This window comes from Pelmatolapia mariae, linkage group LG12, assembly GCF_036321145.2.
Source record: "Pelmatolapia mariae isolate MD_Pm_ZW linkage group LG12, Pm_UMD_F_2, whole genome shotgun sequence".
NCBI classification, from domain to species: domain Eukaryota; kingdom Metazoa; phylum Chordata; class Actinopteri; order Cichliformes; family Cichlidae; genus Pelmatolapia; species Pelmatolapia mariae.
This window is the reverse complement of record NC_086237.1, coordinates 2,983,120-3,004,516: the sequence shown is the minus strand read 5'-3', so window position 1 is coordinate 3,004,516 and position 21,397 is coordinate 2,983,120. Positions and strand designations below refer to the sequence as shown.

The 21,397-nt window shown below is 41.6% G+C and overlaps 1 protein-coding gene across 1 annotated transcript in view; it reads left to right on the top strand.

Annotated features, from left to right (window-relative positions):
* The window catches only part of adamts3 (ADAM metallopeptidase with thrombospondin type 1 motif, 3), a 149,347-nt gene that overhangs the window by 17,702 nt on the left and 110,248 nt on the right, over positions 1 to 21,397 (top strand). The window contains exon 4 of the mRNA XM_063490591.1: positions 13,768 to 13,924. Within this exon, the coding sequence (XP_063346661.1) occupies positions 13,768 to 13,924 (157 nt within the window). The remainder of the gene's footprint in view (positions 1 to 13,767; positions 13,925 to 21,397) is intronic.

Here is a 21,397-nt window from a genome sequence, read left to right as displayed (position 1 = left end):
GTATTTGCCTCAAAACCCTTAACATATAATATGCAACTCAAAACAATAATAAAAGGCATAATTTGATGATGCTGTGAAGTAGTTTGAGTTCATGGGCGTTGTCTCAGATTTTCCTTTGGCACGAAAAGCCCACTGATGTGATTCAGGCAGGAAGTCTTGCTCGTGTTAGCGCATTACTTTTATTCATACTGTAGATTTTCATTGTGTCATTATCTTATGTTATATGAACTTCTAATTGACCATGAGATGAATCAGCTACAGCTGCTTTATAATTATGAAGAGGATTTGTTTATAAGGTTAGCCCAATGCTGTCGTCGCTTCTGGGTTTGAAAAGGAAACCTCATCTGGAAATGCTTCACATTCTTTCTGATGACCAGCAGGGGGCGACTCCTTTGATTAAAGCAAGATGTCTAATCTATAACCTCAGGAAACATGCTTCCAGTGAGTTTATGATTATGATGGTATTGGAGTTTTAGGTTATGTTTAGTATAACATAAAGTCAATTCAGTTCAATTTGGTTGAATTCAGTTTTATTTATATAGCATCAAATTATAGCCAACTGCTGCCTTGAGGCTTCTTATACTGTAAGGTAAAGAACTAGCAAATATAGAGAGCAAACTCCAACAAGCAGACGACTCCCTATGAGCAAACACATAGTGACAGTGGGAAGGAAAAACTCCCTTTTAACAGGAAGAAACCTCCGGCAGAACCAGGCTCAGGGAGGGGCGGGGCCATCTGCTGCGACCAGTAGAGAACTAGGGGAGGAAGACAGGATAAAGACATGCTGTGGGTGAATGTTATTCTTGATTTATTTCTGACTTCTCATAGAAGTCTAGTGTACTCGCTCAGATTTGGGTATAAAAATGTGAGCTATCCCCCAGCGACACACCGTCAGTGCCGTGATGCCGTCATCACCACCAGCCGTCCTCATCACCCTAATATTTAGCTTTGTCAGAGTTGCCATATTGACACAACAGAGTTCTGTTTAAACGTGCCTCAGTATTGGGACCAGTGCAGACGTCCACCAGGAGATGACCTTCAGCTGGAGATTGGCAAAATGTATATGTGGTCTGGTTTGCTGCTTTTTGTGGGCGGGGTTATGAAACTTTCTCATGGCACGTCATCTTTCCTGCAAGTTTTTCTCATGTGTTATATTAAGAGGCAGAGGCCGGCTGTGCGGGAGTCATACATAATTGTCTTCACTGGCATGCATAAGCATAACTATACAGCGTGCCTTTGTTTAAACATGCATTCTTCAGCTGACTAATGAGGCTAAAATCTGCAGTCACTGTCAGACACATTTTAAAGTAATAGACTCAGATGGAGAATCATTGACTACAGGCTCAGTCTGTGGCTGCATGACTGACAGATTGTAAGAGTTTAAATAGAAATCTGTTTGATTGAATCTACATCTGGCTTATGAGTGCATGCAGATTTCCTTGCTGTTGATTAGTGAAGATAAGTATGATGTGTGAGAGGAAAAGACAACTGCAGTGAAAGATGCATGTGTGGACCACAGAGTACCAGCATGACAAACAAAGTGTAACTTATGGAACTGCTTTAAAGCATCCATGAAATTCCTCTTTAGTCCCAGTCGTTTGTTAGATAGAGGCCAGCTGGAACAAATCCCTCCTCCTCTCTTTCTATATGAAGGTTTTTTGTTTTTTGTGAGGATACCTGAGCAGACAGGCGGTCTTGACGAATCAGCTGATAGATGCAGACAGTATGGTAGCCTAACCTGAACAGCACCAACTGGAAATGTGACTTTTATTATTAACCTTTAAATTTCCAGCAGCTGTGCAAAGCTTGGCCACCTTCAATGTGTGTCACGTTGCATAATCGGCTCTGAATGGTGAGGCGCTGCTGTGTCTGAGCTGTGTGTGTGAGACTTGCGAGTGTAAATACACTGCAGGTCTGATGGGTAAAACAGTATGCTGTCAGAGCAAAGGCTCATTGTAACTCAGACATTCTGCGATCATCCTCCTCAAATTCCTGCAGCTTCGGCGGAAGTGTTTACAATGTTGAGATTCATCGAGAGTGACAAAATGAGCAAATAAAGCATGCTGATGTTTTGCTGAGAGCTACGTGTGCTCAGTGGCCTACACTCTTGGCCTCAGAGACTTAAAAGAGCATTCTGGACATGCACAGCTCCTGACATATCTGGAGCTACTGTGTAGGAGGGGCGGGGGCAAAAAGGCAAAAAAGAAGAAGAAAATATCCTATTTGATTAGGAAAAAAAAAGAAAAAGTAAGTGAGCCAGTTCCTCTTTGCGGTGAACTGTAGCTGGACACAAGAGTTTTATTCACCGACAGTTCTTAATGTTCCCTGTTGACTTAGCCAAGGCTTGTTGCAGAGGCTTGACCCCAGAGCTGTTTGGGTATATGGTTTGAGGTGCAGGGGAGAGGCACACCAAGATATGCAAAAAGTTTTCTCCTCTGCAGTCGTGGGCTCGGCTCGGCGTGCAGTGCCGAGGTGCTTGCATTGATATTTATATGTTTAAAAATTTTAATCGTGACCTATATAAACCTAAGACGAGCCCACATTTTCTGTTGTCGTTTCAGACGGACATTGAGAGCCATTCACCGGCGCGAGGTTTTATTTTAAGTCAAGTGTGGAATCCCACCGCCTCCTCAAAGCCGTCTGTAAATGTTTGCTCTGTTTGGTGGAGCGGCACAAAACGACACAACCAAATGAATTCCTGCGTTGTTTCTCAGAGGAGAGGCTACCTGATATTTTTGCCAAAATGATAATACTTTCGATTACTTCACTCTTCTCCAAGATTGATTTTTTTTTCCCCAAATACTGTTTCCAGTTCCAGTACTTACTGCTGTCCTCACAGATATATTGAGGATAGCAGTAAGAGGGCTCATTGCCATGTTTGACGTTTATTAAGTAGACATCTGAGATGTTTTTGCAGTTTCCTGTTTATCATTTTTGGAAATACTCTCTAGTTGTTTTCCAGATTATCAGCAGGCCTCTGCTGAAATTTGTGAAAAATAAACTTCTGCGAATTCCTTTAAAAAGTGGGGATGAAAATGTCAGGTAATGATGACGAAGGTTTGCTCACATTTTTCAAAGCAAACACACCTTTGGACAACATGGAGGGTGAAAGGTGGCAGTGTCCCGGCTGAATCCAGGCCTTTTTTTAACATTGCAGGGGTTTTTTTTTCAAATGAAAGCACGTTCGTACCGACCTCCTTAAGAAGTTTAGACTGAAAGAGACTGTTTTTGAAAAACTGGAGCCCTTCAGCTGAATCCCATGTGTTTTTTTTGGCAGAGGAGTGCTGTCTGCTTGGCAGGGGCTGATGTTGGGGATATTAAACTGATGGAACACAGGGTTCCTGATCCCTTTTTTGAGGTTTGTGTTTAGGTAGGACATTGTCTCCGCTGATATCGGATAATGCCGAATACTGGGTCACAGAAAATATGGCACAGTAAACTCTCAGCAAGGGCACAGCAAGCTCGTGGAATTGGAAAGTGTGTTTTGATTTAGTGTCTTCGCACTAATTATAGTGTTGATTCCACATAATAATTCACTACAGATTTTATCATACAGGCTCCATCCCAGAGAAATGATTTTCAGCTACAGACGCATTTCCCCAGTGTTTCTTTCTTATTCCAGTGTTTCCCAACCTTTTGGAGCCACGGCACATATTCTCAATAGAAAAATCACACGGCACACCACCAAACAAAAACGTCACAAAAAGCATATTGATCATTTTTCTAAATTGGCTTGGTTTGTCCCCAGTATACCTTTTTTGCTTTCTTTGGACCGCTACTCATGCTAGGGCCTTCATCTGGGTCGGAATTTCTCCAGGACCAGGTCGGATTGACTACTTTTCCTTTTCTGATATGTATCGATTGCTATTACGTGCTGAGTTGTCTCACTTACAGCATGACTATTATGCAATTTCTTCTTCTGTTTTACTGGCGGTTGGCAACCCATTTAATTAGAGCAGGTAGTTGGACTGCCCTCTAGTGGAAGAGAATGTAATTGTTCTGCCCGTTACTCACGCCGATCGCTTAGAGTACTAATCAGGTGGAACCAGAAAAAATCCCACGGCACACCTATGTCCCACGGCACAGTAGCTGGGAAACACAATGATATTACCGAGGTTCCCAGATAATAACTTTTTAGTGGCTTGAATGTGGGCGACGTGAGATGTAGTAACTGGTCTGTTCATAAAAGCTTTACTGAGTGTCTTCTTTATCTAATACATTAATTAAAGGTATGCTGAGGGTGATTTTGCATGATATCTTTGATCACCTTTTTTTTTTTTTTATTACAGTCTCATTATTCAGTATAATCAATTTCGTTGTTTTATTTCGTGGCTCTCAAAGCTTGCAACCACTCATCTCTTGATAATAAATGTATAAAGTTACATCGGTGACTGCAGAGAATCAGCTGCAGGAAACAAAGCTCCCTGACCTGTAATGTAAACCAGAGGTCCCCAACTCCCGGGCCACGGAGCGGTACCAGTCTGTGAGTCGTTTGGTACCGGGCCGCAAGAGTTGAGGCTCGGGTGTCAAATGTATGGTTTTCAGGGTTTTTATCATTAACTTGGTTTCCCTGGGTCTTTTCCCGTGTGTTATGAATAAATCTTCCTTTTCTTTGATACCGATACCGGTTTTATTTTATTGTATTTATACGCAACAGTTTAAAAGCCGGTCCGTGAAAGTATTGTCGGACATAAACCGGTCTGTGGCACAAAACAGGTTGCATACCTCTGCTGTAAACAGTCGTGTTCTTATGAATATGATCCTAATCATGAATAGGCATGATTTATGGCCCTGGGATTATTCTGGGTGTTGTTTGCAGTCTGAGGAGGGTTTGGCTGCCTGCAGGTGAGAAGTCTGCGTGAAGAGCAAAAGAGGGACTGAACTGGTTTAAACCATGAGCATCAAGATTTCAACTCAAATTTAGATTTTAATTTTCATAATCTGGCTCATCATAGTAATGCCGCAGTGGAAAAACCCTAAAAAATAACAGGAATTCATAAAGTTAAACTGTTGTAGTCATATTAAAACCTAAGAGAACAGCTCATGTCTAGTTTTCATACATCAGTGTTTTATACGTTTTATCCACAGCATTCAGTAAAAGTTACTTGGAGGACAGCTCACAGACGGGAGTCAACAAATGACCTGTGATCAATTTGAGCACCCGTCTGTGTAAAATGTAAATCGATAGAATGCGATTATGAAACCTTTCATCACAGTGAACTAACTAAACTGGGCTATTGATTAAATGACAGAGACTCACCACAAAGAAAAGCAAGCAGCACTTATCATCGGGTAGGCCATCGCAGGAGACGACACGGAGCTGTTAAACTTTAATCATCAGAAAGCTACAGACTGAATTTGATCACAAAGGTTATCAGCTGCCTCTTCATCAATAGCCTGTGTTGATTCAGCTCTCACGAAGATAGTTTGGTTCTAAATAAGCAATTTCAGTGACATTAAAAGTTAGGAGTGGAACTGTTTCAGCCTGTGCAGAAGTCTTTAGGTTTGTAGTGCTCGCTGTAAACTCTGGATGGATGACAGTTGGTCTGATGTTATGCTGTATCTGCTCAGAAATGTTGGTCTCTGTGGTCTGGCTCTGAATGGTGTCTTAGGTGTTTCTTTAACTGATCACTGTGTTTTAAAATCAAGAAGGTCTCAGAGGAAGAAATACGTTAAAATGATCACACTCAGTAATATTTTGTCTCTCTCTGATTAAGTGGTTTGAAAAGGCCACCTTACACCTTTGCTGCTCTGCAGATCTTCCCTGTGAAAGGGCAGAAAGCTGCTTTTGCAGAACATTTTGTCACAGGGATTTCAAATAATGTTGCTATTTTATCGTAATAAAGATTTGTGCCAAATGTTGTTGAAATTAAGGCAAAAAATGTCTTTTGTAAGGTTACAATTCCTTTTAGCTTTGACCCCCAAATTCAAGAGACACTGAGACTCAGCTGTCCCGAGCCAAAAACCAGAAAAAGAGTCTCAGATACTAATTCATGCTAAAATTACTTTTGGATACTCATTTACAACCGTATAGATACCATCAGTGTTGTCTTTGCCTCATCCAGGTGAAACTACATCACACAGCACCTCCAGACAGGTACGCAGCCCCTCCCCTCACTATCAGCTGAGCACATGAACAGTAGCTGACATGTTAACCTAGCCGGCATTAGCTAACACGTTAATGTTAGCTGCATACCCGATATCCACAAGCCCAGCCTGAAGGGTCACACACTGAAATGAGAGAAACTCGGTGTGCAAGAGTGACACCACTGTGTTTACATTTTTAATGTATTACTTTAATTTAATTTATTACCTCTAAACTGTATTTGATCAGCAATTGAATTAGGAAACCGAGTGATCAGAAGCACAGCACTACCTAAGATCATTTTAAAATATTTGTCTTAGATAGATAGATATACGGACAAAATGGTGGTGGCTATAGGACATAGTGGTGGTAGACAAACAGAAGAAGACAGCCGTAGCGATAGATGTAGCAGTTCTGAATGACAGCGATATCAGGAAGAAGGAACACGAGAAGTTGGAGAAATACCAAGGGCTCAGAGAAGAGCTGGAGAAGATGTGGAGGGTGAAGGTAACAGTGGTCCCAGTGGTAATCGGAGCACTCGGTGCAGTGACTCCCAAGCTAGGCGAGTGGCTCCAGCAGATCCCGGGAACAACGCCGGAGATCTCTGTCCAGAAGAGAGCAGTCCTGGGAACAACTAAGATACAGCGCAGGACCCTCAAGCTCCCAGGCCTCTGGTAGAGGACCCGAGCTTGAAGGATAGACCGCCCGCAGGGGTGAGAGGGGAATTATATGTGTGTGTATTTATGTATGCAATGTGTTAAGGTTATTTTATCAAACATGTTTTTTGTTTTTTTATGAGGCCGTTTGCAGCTGCAGTTTTCATGTTCTGATGTCTGACAGTTGTCCACCTGAATCATCTGATCAAGAGCCTGTTAGCTGAGTTCAGTTCAGACCAGGTAACGGTTCCTTACCTTACACGAGCCTTCAAAATGCATTAAAAATTCCTCACTTGTGATATAAGCTCATTAAATGTGGGACTCGTGACCAGGAGAAAGCTGCAGTTTGAAGCTTTTGGACCATCTGCAGACAGAAGTGTGAGGAAAACACCCGGCTGTACAAGCTCACTGCTGGCTATTATCATCAATTAGGCATGAAATAACAGGTGTAGACTAACAGAAACACCAAAAAGCTTTTCAAGGTAGGCATGCAAGCTTGAGGGTGCAACAATGCTTATTTCCTTTCTTGGATTAGCTTCAGTTCCTCTGAATTCCTGCTGCCGGAGACATTTCATGATGTTTTATGCTAAGTTCTGGCCTCAAGTTATCACACTTCAATTCTCCTAAAAGAGATAATTATGTTGTGTTTCTCCAGGTAAAATCATCCAAATATATTCTAAAGTTAACCATCCTTTTTTTTTTCTAAATATGAGAAACTCGGTGTGTGCTTTAGTTTTTAATTTATTACTATTTTGGGCTCTGACAGCAGCTGAAACACAGATAATGATGCTGAGCTGAGTTATATCCTGACTCTGCTACGTTTGACCTATGATTGAATAGAAATGAGCAAATATACACTAGAAACCAGATGCAGTGAATAACATTGATCATCTCAGTACAGATGAGAATGTTCTGCTGGAAAACCTTCACCCATGGAAAGAAGTGGCTGTTACTTAAACACGGATCACCTAGTTTCACATTACTGAATACCTGAGACCCCCTCATTGGTCATGTTTCACCCCTCGAGCAGGTACACGGGACCAGTAAGTGCATATTGATTGGACATGACTTTCCTGACATGATAATTCAAATGATTGATTTCCAGCGTTGAGCTGAATTGAAATTATATTGTGGTTTATACTGGAGCTGTGAGGTGTAGTCGAACCAGTCAGCAGCTGTTAGTTCTTGGTGTTTCAGGACATCTGAAGATGTCACAATGAGATTTTTCACTGTGAATGAGTGACATAGTTTCTGAATAATGTAATAATATGTCTGGATCTGGATTTCTAAGGTTTGATGTAGCATCCATAGGGATAGATACTGCTGCTCTGCTGTGGTGAAGACGGAGATGAGTGTGTAGGCTGAACCTACGGCCACGAGCATGTGTATCGACCAAAAACAAGATTGTGAATATAAGTGGTGAAGATGAGCTTCCTCTGAAAGGTGCCTGGGCTCTCTGTGAGACACTGGATAAAGAAGTGTTTTTGGAGAGGCTCAGTGTGGAGCCACTACTCCTCTGCATTGAGACGAGCCAGGCGTCTGACTAAGATGCCTTCTGGACGTGTTTCGGATGAGGTGTTTTGTGCATGTGTCCAACTAGAGAGGACCCTAGGGCCAGTGTTTCAGCTGGCATAGGAACACCACATTTCTGTTCTCAAAAAAGCATTCAAAATCCATGTTTACTAGCTTATTCAATGACTTTTATCTGAATGCCGAAGCTCTCACTGGCATCCTCGTGTCTGAGACGATAAATTAAATGAAAAGACGCCATAGTGCTCCTGCAGGTGAAAAGAAACGCTGCAGTGTGTCCTTAATCCTTTCATGTACAGCCACCTATGACTTGAAAAAAACACACACTGATACATACGAGACACTGCACAACTCTGTGCCCTTTTGTTCAGAAAGGTTGGTGTGTGTCTCTTAAGGCCACGTTGAGTTTAAAGCGAATGCTGTGGTTCAATGACAACATCATAGAGACAAGCTGGCAGGTGGCACACAATATGTGCTTTTACCCCCCAGCTGTAAGAGGCTGATGGGGTACAGTTGTCACCCCGCCGGGGAAGCAGACGGGTGGGCGGCGTGGAGCCTAAGTTTATGAATGTGATAACTCTGGAAGTAGGCGATCCAGGAGCTTCAGATTGATACTGTAGGTGGAACTACTACAAATCTGATGAGTTTGAATCCCGGTGACCTTGACCTCAAGTTCAGATTATGTTTTCATCATGTGAATGCGATAACCTGAGAACAAGGCGATGTAGGATTTCAAATTGATACCATAGGTGTGTCAACCAGGAGCCCGAGGGGCAGCACTGGAAGTTTTCAGTATTTTTTTTTAATGTGAGGAAACACACCCAGGGCTGGACTGGGACAAACATCAGCCCTGGTGTTTTTGGTCTAGACGTCCCACCGTGATCGCTCAGCGAAGGTAGGCAGAGGCACCGTCACGTTAAGAGGTCTGACCCTTCAGGACGGCCCATCGGCCAAAAAGTGCGTCGGCTCACCGGGAAAATGCCCGGTATGCCAGATTAGCAGTCCAGCCCTAGGTAGTTATGCAAACCAGGCAGTAATGGACTCAAACTAGAATTTAATTTCCTTCTAATAATATCTGCCTCAACATGCATTTAATGCCCATAAACCTAACAAAGCCCCGGTCTTCTGTCTTGTTCCCCCTTTGACCTGTTTTTGTTAAATAAGACTCATTAGATGGCTCGGCTGGCTGTAACTTGTGCAGCAGTGTTAGAGGAGATGGCATCACTGTAATGGAGTTTAGTTTAAAAGTATTTGTTACAGCAGCCTTGAAAGGCTCTGCCAACCTTTCCCCACCCAACCCCCTACCATCCCCACCACCCCCGCTTCCAGCTACCTTGAATTGAATAAGCAGAAGAAAATGGAAGGATGGATTTGTTCGAGACACATTCAGCGTGCTATGATTTCTAATTTACCTTTCCTGAATGCATCACCGCTTCTCCGAGCTCATCCTTGCCAGAAAGAAGATAGAAATTTACACAAAGCTTAAATTCATTTCAGGACTGTTCTGTTTTCAGTGTTTGGAAGAAAAAGCATGAAAAGCGGTGCATTTTTCTGCAATTTCTCTGCTTTTCAGGGATAGATGTCAATTTAATTTCAGGACAGCAGCATATATATCCAACTGCTTATTCCTCAATTCAAAATCAGAGAGCTCAGCACTTCCTGTGGTCGGCGTGGATCGCTTAAACGCTTTATTCACTGTGTCAGGGCAGGATTGTAGCTTCAAGATGCAGTGAGCGTGTTTCTGGTAGATATTCACACACCGGTGTTTCTGAGTGTTTACATTAAAGCGTGGTAGGATGCAACGAGCCACTCTCTTCTCTCTGCTTCACTTCTGCCTGTTCTTAGATAAATAGGTTTAGAAACCATGGAGACAACAGTACAGAGTTGAGATAGAAACTAGTTTATCAACAAAAAGCTGTTGTTAAGTAAAAGCTCAGACGATCACTGTTGTTTTCTTTCAAGCTTTAGTTTCTTTGAGATCCTCCGAACGCTCCCCTGTGGAGTGTTGTTCTTAAACGCGGCTTTAATCAAAAATTAAAATGATTCAAATGTCAGCTCCCGGTCTAATTACACACGCCCCTCTGTGATTTTGGTTTTTATTGTTTGCTCTGCTGTGTCTGAATAAGAAGGTGACATTTTCAGCTGCTGAAATACTTCATAAGTGGTCAGACTTGAGTGGCTTCCCTTGATAGAAAAACAGCTTTTATCCAATTATCTGTCAGTCAGTTTGTTAGCACGATCCTCCAGCTTCACCTTTAAAAGACAGGCACCTCAATTTATTATGAGTGTGAGAGCAGAGATTCAGATCTGGAGTCTGCCTCTGCTCGGCTGAACTTAAATAGAGAAGCGTGACCTGTCAAAGACCCTTAAAGAACCTCACAGATGGAAAGAGCTGGCGGTATCCGAGCCCCGTACATTCTGAGATGTTCAGCTATCTTTCTTTCTCGGCTTTCACCTGCCGTTGGTAAATAAGAAAGAGCTACGGTGCATGAATCTCACTTCAGTTCAAGATATGCCTGCAGGCTCAGTTACTGTCAAGATTCCAGCCTCTTTGGTTTTGAGCTGAGGATTCCGAGTGGTGGATGAGCGCAGAGTAAATAAAGATGACGAGGTGGTTCTCGGTTCTGTCAGGAATAAATCATGGCGGAGAATGTGCTGACCTGGTCACAGGATGCCAGTTCCTGTGAGGATTTGGTGAACAGCAGGTAAATCGCACTCTGGCCTGATAATGCACGCTGACGTACAGAATATTTAGAATCTGTTTGCAAGCAGGCGCCTGCAGGTGTGCGATAAATAAGCTGAGGAGAAAACGTGTTCAAGTGAGCAGAAAAATGTAAACTTTTCAAACAGACGGCAGTGGAGCACGTCTATAACATTAATCTGATGTAAGAGGTTTTATCTTACAAACTCCACCATATTACTTACTCTCTTTGATAAGGATGACGCGTCAGGAATCGCTGGATATTTCTTCTTCTTTCCATTTGTTCTGATCAGCTGCAGCTGTCATCCAGAGTTCACTTGAATGTAAGCGTTTATCTTCTGCGTGTGTTATTTTTGCTTTGTTGGGATCACATAAACACTGATGCAGTTAAAAAATCATTTCTGCACGTCTGTGTCTGCTACTCAACGAGCTGTAATTTATCTTATGTTATTTGTTAGTGTCTGCTTAGACAAGTGAAGTCAGAAATGGTGAAAACAGTTTCCTTGGTGAACTGTGCACACTGTCGTTTGTTTTTGGCTCGGTCTTTCTTCTTTTCCTGTTTCTTGAGTGTCATCTGTGCAAACTTTAGATTTGTCTTTGCAGAAATGTCCAGAGACCACATTTCTATTGGAGATGTCATAAAAATCCTCATCATCTTTTGAAACACGGACCGTGTTTGTTGCATAAGCTGAAGGTTTTAACAGTGACTGTGACACCAAATGACCCCGAATCAGGCAAAGAGTCGGTTTATATGGCACGATGAGTGAGTTTAACCTCCACCTCGCCGTTTCTCTAAAGATAACTAAGGAGGTTTTTTTCCCTGCAGTGAACCAAGTCTGAGCTCTGTCACGCAGTAAAACCAACACACTCACATGTTTATCGTATTTCACTATTTTTGCTCCTATAATCACATCAAGTGACAGATGGCCAATTAAATGAGCCAGTTCATACGTGACACGTTTCTGCATCATAACCTGGTTTATTGTACTTAATCATATGAATCTTATTCTGTTTCCAGAAGTAAACTTGCATTAAACAGCGCTGAGCTTCTCCCCCAGACGTCATGTGGCTGCCAGACGTTTTAATTTCATTTCACTTGCAGCACACTTCAGATACGAATATTCAGTTTATTGGTTTAGTCTTTCAACTGGGACACTTACACAGTCAGACACTATCAATGCTGCACGTAAATTTAACTAAGAATTTAATTTGGGATCCATCCTGTAGTTTGTGTAAAGGAGGGGATAGAGTGCCAGCTGATTGGGGTCTCAGGAAGTGGGAAATGAGTTGAGAGTGAGGGTTGGTCGCTAACAACATTAGCACACAGTCCACCAGACTGCTAGTGAAGAGGCCAGAGGGAGTTTAGGCCAGACAGGAGTTTCAGCGCAGCAGGACCGATTGACAGAGCACTAACACGATGTGTCTGCATACTGTGTGTACAGAGTGTGTATGCTCACTTAATGTCACACACTCTCATATGGGTGACTGTAGTTTTGGAGCATAGAAAACCGAGTGTAGCATTAGTTAGCCTACTCACATTTGCTGCACCCCTGTAAGCCGGTTTGCAGCCCATCTCCACCCCAGCTGCTCGCTTCGTACTCTTAATGAATTAATGTCATATTCTGTTGTTGCTGCTGCTCTCTCTGCTTTCTCCACTGCACATGTGTGCTTGGTAGGGAGGGCGCGTGCAGACACATAAGTTACTGCTGCCTCTGAGAAAGTTCCTGCTTTGCATTTTAATTTAAAGAATAAAACTGTGATGTGTTTTCTATTCGTTACAGATAACATTAAACATTTCAAGCCTTTCTCTTTTTTATTTTTAAGGATTGTGGCTTATTTCTTATGAAAGTCAGAATCTGGGACCTTGGTTTTGATTACATTTTTCAGCTTATAATCTAGATGAATTTCGCATTCCAGAAAGCATAATTTTAAGGAAAAAGCTGTAAATTCACAGTAATTCCACAGAAGTGGTTTTAGGTTGTTTAGCATTGACCTTATTATGTCAGCGTGTAACACCTTTTTCAGACCATCATTTGGTCTTGATGGGTTGTACATTCGGTCTGTTTGGGCATTATTGCATTAGCCGGACAGCGTGACCCTTCATATCCGCCATAAACAACAGACATGACTGGCTTCTTATTGCAGGAAATCTGAGGTTGGCAGGTAGCCATCACAAAGCAATTTTGTGCCAATGTGTTACTAACGATACAGCGCGCTGCAGGACCACCACCAGCCTTTGTTGGGTAACAAGGTGATAATTGCAAACAGAAAGCTGAAGAAAAAGAGTCACAACAATATTTAATAATGGCAAAGAAAAAGAGTCCTGCACATACCAAGCAGTTAATGAGAGGCCCAGATTCTCTCTTGAATAAATTACTAAATATTACATTAGTGCGTCTGCCTTTGCTTTGTATTGTATCCTATATTTTATGCATTTTTCTAATTTTAATATTGTTCAGTAGGACATTCTGGTGTCATGGTTTCATCTCTCTGTGTATATAAGTGGGATAAGAAACAAATTAGGGGCATTTGACGTTCAGCAGATGTTCTAGTTGGATTTTAAAGACTGAGGCATTAATTTACAATTACATGAAAACACTGTCACAAAGTTTCTAGATTATTAATACATGATGGGGGGATTTTGTGGGGCATGAAGATTTTAATTATCTCTTAATAAAACTAATGCTATCAGAGCAATGAGGTTTCTGGGTCTATCCATGCTCGCTCTCAGTAATGAAACATGCTAATGCACTGCACAAGTTCTACACAGTCACTGACCTGCTAACCTGTTGCAGGCTGGGATGATTCGCACCGAATCGGATGAGTACTTCATCGAGCCGCTGGAGAAAGGCACTCAGGAGCTGGAGGACCAGGGCAGGGTCCACGTGGTTTACCGCAGGTCAGCTCTGCTGCAGACTCCCTTGGACATCTCTGTGGATTACCAGCTACAAGGTAGGAGGCACAACCACGATAGTTCCTGCTGTATTCTCTTACTTATCAACTAATGGTGTGACACTCCCGTGAGGTCACTGTGGAGGGTTTGTTGTGAAGCTTCTCCGTATAATTAAATCTTTTTGTTAACTACTTGTGTCCAGCCCAAATTGTCTAAAAAGCAAACTCCCGAAAAATGAAACTTTCATTTACGTCTGTGAAGGTACAGAGTCCAGGCTTCATCGTGTGGCTCACACAAATACAACAGTTGCAATTTTTTAGAGATGTAAAAATGACGCTCACAAAAAAAACCATTAAAAAAATGAATGTTGATGTTGATGAAAAATGTAAATGTTGGCAACAGGAGTTTAGGTCACTTGTTAGCATTTCAGCATTTATTCGTAGTTATCAGTGAAAGCAGTTAATTAGATTTTGTTCCCTGTACTGCTGCTGCTTTTACTTCTACTCTGACTTCTGCCGCTGCTCTAACTGTTGTTATTAATGCTACGAACTGCAACAGGGAGCTGTAAATGCAAATTTTGCCCTCTATTTATACCAAATAAATGTCATTGTTGCCACTGTTGGAAAATGTAATGCATCACTTGGACTGTGAAGGAGAACCGTGCTCAGGAAGGGTGATGAAACCACTGACTCACCGTGTGTTTAGGAACAACAAAGTCTATATTAAAACATAGAATCGCTTCACCTGCAATTTTTAAAAAGGGCTTAAAAATGCGGAGCAGGGTGATGACTGACTCGGGTGGAGCAGAGTCCTCTCCCTCTGGCTGTGGGGTAAACAGAGGTGAGATACTGGGTTTAAGTCATACGCATGCTGTGCTCGTGGGCCCGCGTCAGTTTGTGCTTACTTTATGATGAGATCTGAACTTGTGACAGACGTGCTTAGTGTTGCATTTCTTTTGCCTTTTCTCCACACGTCGGTGTGCCAGTAGACGCATTTGTCCTGATTGCTGCTCTAAAACTCATTTTCTCTGCCTTCATGCTCCTGCATACTAAAACCTGATGATAAAAGCCATCCTGAAGAAAGAGCAGAGTATGTTGCAGGCAATTAGTTGCTCAATTTAAAGTTCCTCAACTACAATTTTGTTTCCATTTCCCCGTGCTAGCAAGCTGCAAAATGTAGGGATATTTATTCACCTGGAAGTTTGAGCAATCCCAAAAAGAAATTTGGCTTGGTGCGGGCAGAGGCCATAACTATTATTTCTGATGTAATTCAGTAAAGAGATTATAGAAATTAAAAAATGCATAAAAAATAATAATGAGGTAAATAAATAACTTGATTCAATTATTCGTCCATGACTGTAAACTTTGCATGTTGTCGTTAGTGATTAACAGGCCGTGACAGCTTGGATCATGGATGGATGGACGAGTGCGGATCTCAAACGGTGACACTTTACAACACAAAACCCCATTAACTCATTTAATATGTGTATATATAATAAACTCTGTTTCATAGACATCTGTGAGCTTGACTGTGAGATAATTCAATGGAGAGTTTTTGACTGTCACCTAATTTTCCGATGGTTATCACGTTGTCTGTAGTAATAGGGTAAATTACCAAGAAGCAGAGTAAATTTCAATCCTCACCTCCCTCAGTAATGCTAATCCCATCCAAATGTGGCTCGAGTTAGTTTAGCATCAGCTGAGAGAGTTGGTGCTGTGGGATAAAGCTCTGTCTTGGCTCTTTGCCTGTTTTTTAACAGATAACAGATGTTCTTTAAGAAAACACGAGAGACTGATTGTGCTGATAAGCACCAGCGCTCTCAGTAAGAAAGCTGAGAGACGTTATCAGAGGCCGGTTCATCAGGCGGTCTGCTCATTCTTTAGTGGCAGAGGACAGAGGCATGATCTCATTATCTGATTTGTCTCATTTAAGGAATTAACTTCTAACAAATCAAAGAAAAGAAGGACAAAGGAAAGCATCTGTGAAAGCTGTGAGCTGTGCTGAGCGTACAGGACCAGAAATATGATGAAACAAACGTCCAGCAAAACTCTAACAACAGTCATTTAATGTTTTCAATGATCTAGTTACACACAGTAAATCCTGAAAAACTGACTTTATTTGAAGAAAGTGTTATTTCATCACCTCATGTAAAGACGGCAGTACTTAAACTGAGCAGCTCATTAAAGAGTTAGATAAATAAAATTGTGTAGCAAAATTGGTGATCTAATTTTAAGTTAAAATGGAATAAATCAGCAGAAAGTGTAACTATGAAAAGCTGATCTTGTGCCTCGTACGCCGCAGACTGAGAGAATTTAATGAACATTTGAACCACGAACACCGGCCGATGATGGCGGCGAGCTCCTCCACACAAACACTACAAACCACATCACTGATCCACATTAATGCTAAACAAAGCATAACTGTGATCACAGCACTACTAAATCAACTATTTGAGTTGCTGAATTTTCTCTGGTCTCTGCGCAGTGTTAAAAATATTAAAAATATCCACATAATGCAATAAAATAAATTCAAACAGAACAAATTAAATTAATTTCACTAGTTTCATTTAAACACGTTCCTGCATTTATACCAATTTCCCCCATTTACATGTTTCACATTACTTATTTATGATATTTATAAAATATTGAGTATGTGGGATACCAAAACTACTAAATATAAATGGATTAAATAAATATTCCAGATGCTCATTTAAATCTAAATTGAGAGCAGTGGGTGAAAGCTCTTTGTCAGACCAGTAGGAGACAGCGGGAATTCAACTGGGAGGAAGACGTTTGGAAAACAGCGAGTGGACGCGAGCACAGGCTGAATTTACTGATCACTTCATGCGGTGGCTACATGCGAAAGAGATACAAATATCTGCTGCTGCTCGACAGTAAACATGCTTCTTTAGTACATTTATGTCGTCTTTTAAGTTTATTTTTAATAGATTCTTGTCTTTTTAATGTGTAGTTGAAGTAGAGAGAGGCAGGACATGTGGGAAAAGAGAAAAAGGAGAATAATGTGCATTACAAGTCCAATCAAAAATAAGTATTTTCACCTACTTGGTTGTCAAACTGGAAAAAATGCAAGTAATTTAAAGGCCACCATACCCCATCACTTAGCTGAGCCCTGGCACCATTATTTACAAGTGCTGCATCTTGTTTATTATGAAATGCTTCCTAACAGACAGGAAGGCATGAGGTGGTGCCGTGGCGAGGCCTCATTTGGTCGTTTCATAGTAGAAACGCGCAGACATAATGAAAGATGGTGATTCTGATCCTGTCACAGCGTCTGAGTCCTGACGTCAAACTGGTGTGAAGCACCGATAATGAAATCATCAGCACGATCAATAGGCAACTTTGTTACAAAAAAACAACAAAAAAAATTCAACAGGTATGATATGTTTCACATTTTATTCGCTCTTTGTCTCAGAGAAGCAAAGAAATCTTCAATCAGTTAAACAGTTTCAGCTGGTTAACCCCATCTTTGAACACTTGCACAAAATGTGTGATTCAGCAGAAGAATATCAGCCTCTAACATCCATAAATACTTTTTATATGCTGATATACATCCATCAGTGATGATATATATCTTATACAGTCCCCATCAACAGTTTAAGACCACCTGAAAAATGGCAAAAAAATCACATTTTGCATGGTTGGATCGTAACAAGGTTTCTAGTAGAGCTTCAACAGGCAACAAGAAGAAATGGGAGAGAGACTAAACATTTTTTTGAGCATGCAGTTTATTAAAAACAACACTTAGTCTGAAACCTTTGATCGGGACTGTATAATGGCATGTCAGTAATATTAGACCCATTCTATGGCAGTTTATGGCAGGAATACATCTCAACCTAACTGTTGGTGCTTTAACACCTGGAAAAAAAATATTATTCAGCTGACAGTGAGCTACTAGATATACTTTATCTTAATCAATATGATTAACCAAACCAGCACTTTCTGTGGTGAGGTGGTAAGAGTTTGCCGGCTCCAGGAGCCGTTTAAGTGAAGCACTAGTGCGCTGCTTTGTCTCGCACACCATCACAGGAATGAGAAATATCAGATAACAGTAAAGGGTTAACGCTGAGCCTCGGAGGTGCTGTAGGAGATTATTTGCACTGTACACAGAGCTGCTTTATTCTTGGCTGGGTTCCCATCATGGGATATTTTGGTGTTGATTGGATTTCTTACTTTGAAGCCATCTAGTCTGTGTCATGTCCTGTAACCCGAGGACTGTGGATGATGATGGCGGATGTGTAGGTTTTCCTTTTTCTTTCTGTTGCTGCTGTGACGCTGCTTTCCAGGCTCATCCTGCTCAGCGGGAGGTTAACTCGCAGCTTTCAGGCGTGTTATCTTGTAGGTTTGAGTACAAGTACTTGGGTACTTTCCAAAACTTTAATGTATTTGTCTTTAAAAGCACAGGATTCTCACTGGATCCATGCGCATCATCTTAGAAACATTCACGTCTCAAAGGTTTAAATTTCGACTTTTTGTTACTTTTTAGTCCTGATGTTGCAGAAGGCGAGGTAGCCGTATGTTTGCCGTGCTGGATGCCGATGGCGTGCAGCCATTTATTTTATTTATTTGTTAGCTTTGTATTTTACATGATGTTGAAAAGTTCTTTTGTGTGAACTTGCACCAGGAGCCAAGGTGCTGGATTTCCTGCAGGCAACTTAAAATAAACCAGCGCCCACTGTAAATGGGCTTCACAGGTACACAGAGTGAAAGGTGAAGGGTGAAGCTTATGGTTTGTGTTGGTCACAGTCCTCCTCACAGTGTGTGTGTGTGTGTGTGTGTGTGTGTGTGTGTGTGTGTGGTTAGGTGCTGGTTCTTTCAGCACCTTTATTTCCTGCTGAGCTGTGAGAGTCGGGCTGTAAAAACCAGGCTGTGTGAAAACAGGTGAACGGTGATGAGAAGCAACCAGGTTTGTTCTTTTTTTTCTGTAAAACAAGCAGTTTTTCTTTAATTCACAGCACTTGTGTACAGAAAGTCAAAGCGAGCTCAGTGGGACTTGCTTTGTGATGATTAGTCAGTCTGTTTTTTTTCTCTTTGTTTGTTTGTTTTTGTTTTTGTTTGTGGCTCCATGTCAGCCACTTCCTCCTGCACTGCTTTCCAGCCCAGCTGCATCACCTCACTAACAGAAGCAATGGTGTGTTGAACACCGTTACACAAGTGTTGTGCCTGTATCATGCACACTGCCTTTTTGACATGGGTCGGTTCATGTTTGCACTCCACTGCTTATGTGGTAACGCTGACACGGCCGCCAAACAACAGAGCACGTACCTGAAAGTGTGCTTTAAGGAAAACATGCCGTTCACCTTAAAACTGTTGCAGCAGTTCTGCTTTTGTCAGACTCCCTCACCCCTAAAATCACACCATCCCACGTCATTCATATACATATATATACATACACATATATATATATATATATATATATATATATATATGTGTATGTATACACACACACACACACACACACACACATATACACACATATACATACAGTCGACTCAGTATGACTTCCTTTTATCTGTAAGTCCTTTGTACCCTGATCTTTTCTTTTTTTTGCAATTTGCTTCCATGTGCCATGCTTTTGAGTCTTCGGAGCATAGCACTGATATGTGCAGGCATCAGGTGTGCTCGGGTATAGATTACAACCTCTGCCTCTCAAAGAAACACTTGCATGTATGTGGATTGCCTCTTTGATTTTTCTCCACTGGCTGCTCAGTCCTGGTCAGTGACTTCAACACTTCCTGGTATTCTCCTGATCATGAGCAGACAGTAGCACTTCTGTTGTGTCAAAACACTGAATTTATCAGTCAAGTAAAGATGATTCAAACACAAGTATCAGGTCTCATATTTAAACTCAAGGGCGTTTCACAGAGTCAATCTGCAGGCCACTTGAAAACAATGTTTTAAATTTCACATGTTGATATTTGATTATAATAATATTGTAATCTTTCCTTCTGTAAAGACTTTAAAAACTTGAAGGCTCGTCAGATTCAAGAACGTGTGAAGAGTTTTTACCTTTCAGCCTGAAGCATGTTTCTAAAGCCTCGGCCAGTTTCATCCTCTGGAGATGAGCTCTTTATCTCTTTAAACTACCAGCAGCAGCTCTTACAGCTCTTTTCTTAACCGAGTACTTTCTGTGATTTTCAATTCAGTTGTTTTTATAAGGAGCCAAATCACAACAACAGTTGCCTCAAAACAACAATACAGAGAAAACAGAGAAAAGCCCAGCTCAGATGACCCCCTATGAGCAAGAGCTTTGGTGACAGTGGGAAGGAAAAGCTCCCTTTTAACAGGAAGGATTCTCACGTAGAACCAGGCTCTCAGGGAGGGGCAGCCATCTGCTGTGATTGGTTGAGGGGAGGGGAGGGAGACAGGACAAAATACATGCTGTGGTAGAGAGCCGAGATTAAGAATAACTAATGATTAAATGCAGAGAGGTGTATAAACACATCATGAGTTAAAAAGGTGAGTGACGAAGAAATATACTGAGAATGTGTTTTAGGCGTAGCCGCCTTAACACACCACATCGTCACCATGCTTTGGTCCAAACCTGTGACAAATGGATGCATATAAAGACCAGCCCTTAGTGTCAGATTTAAAAACACTGGGTATTATTAAGCTTCAGTTAATGTTCTGATTGGACATATTTTATCCCCCACACAATCTTTTCCAGCAAGTGAAAGTAAAATAAAAGAAAAAGCCTCCTCCCAACTCAAACTGCAGTGACCTGCCTGAGAAACTCACGAGCTGCTCCACTACCAGCCCTCCTCCCTCCCAGTGCACAAACCGTGCTTCTAGGCACTGATGCTAAAGGACTCCTCCGATATCTCTGCAAGCTTGGCTGTGTCTGACAGAGCAGCAGCCTTTAATTCAGAGGGATGAAAACACGTAGTGAAGTCAAACAGTGCAGCCAGGCGATACGGCCGCCTTCACTCCTACAGCACAACTGGGTGAAAGAAACACAGCCTCCTCTTTATTGTTGTAAAGCAGGAAAGAGTTTCCTCAACTCTTGTGCATTTATTGATATAACATACTGAACATGCACATTTCATGTAGCTCTTCAGACACGAACAGCGTATTTTTGCTCTCACCTAGAAATTATAAAGACGATGCATGAAATTATTGTTGCTATAATTATTTTCTAGTGCAGTAAAAGCACTTTTATAGTTGGAAAAAGTCTTGCTACAAGGTCAGTTTTGATGTTCCACTGGAGCTTCCAGTCACATCACAGTGTGAACAGTTGTAATAGAAGTTCCACTTTGTCTGGACGTTTTTAAATTGAGTGCATTTTTCAGGCATTTTTTGAGGCGCCACCTCGCTAACGTTTGGGTGGGATTGAGGTCAGGCACTTCCTCACTAACTGGAGCTGACTTTGATTTCATTCCTCTGTCGAACCAGGAAAGGCACAAACACAAACTGAGATCAATGTTAATACGTGTCCACATACTTTAGGCCACGTCCTCATAAATCGATAAGGTCACCTCGACTGTGGGAATCGTGCCTGTTGCAGCGTTGCCTGCA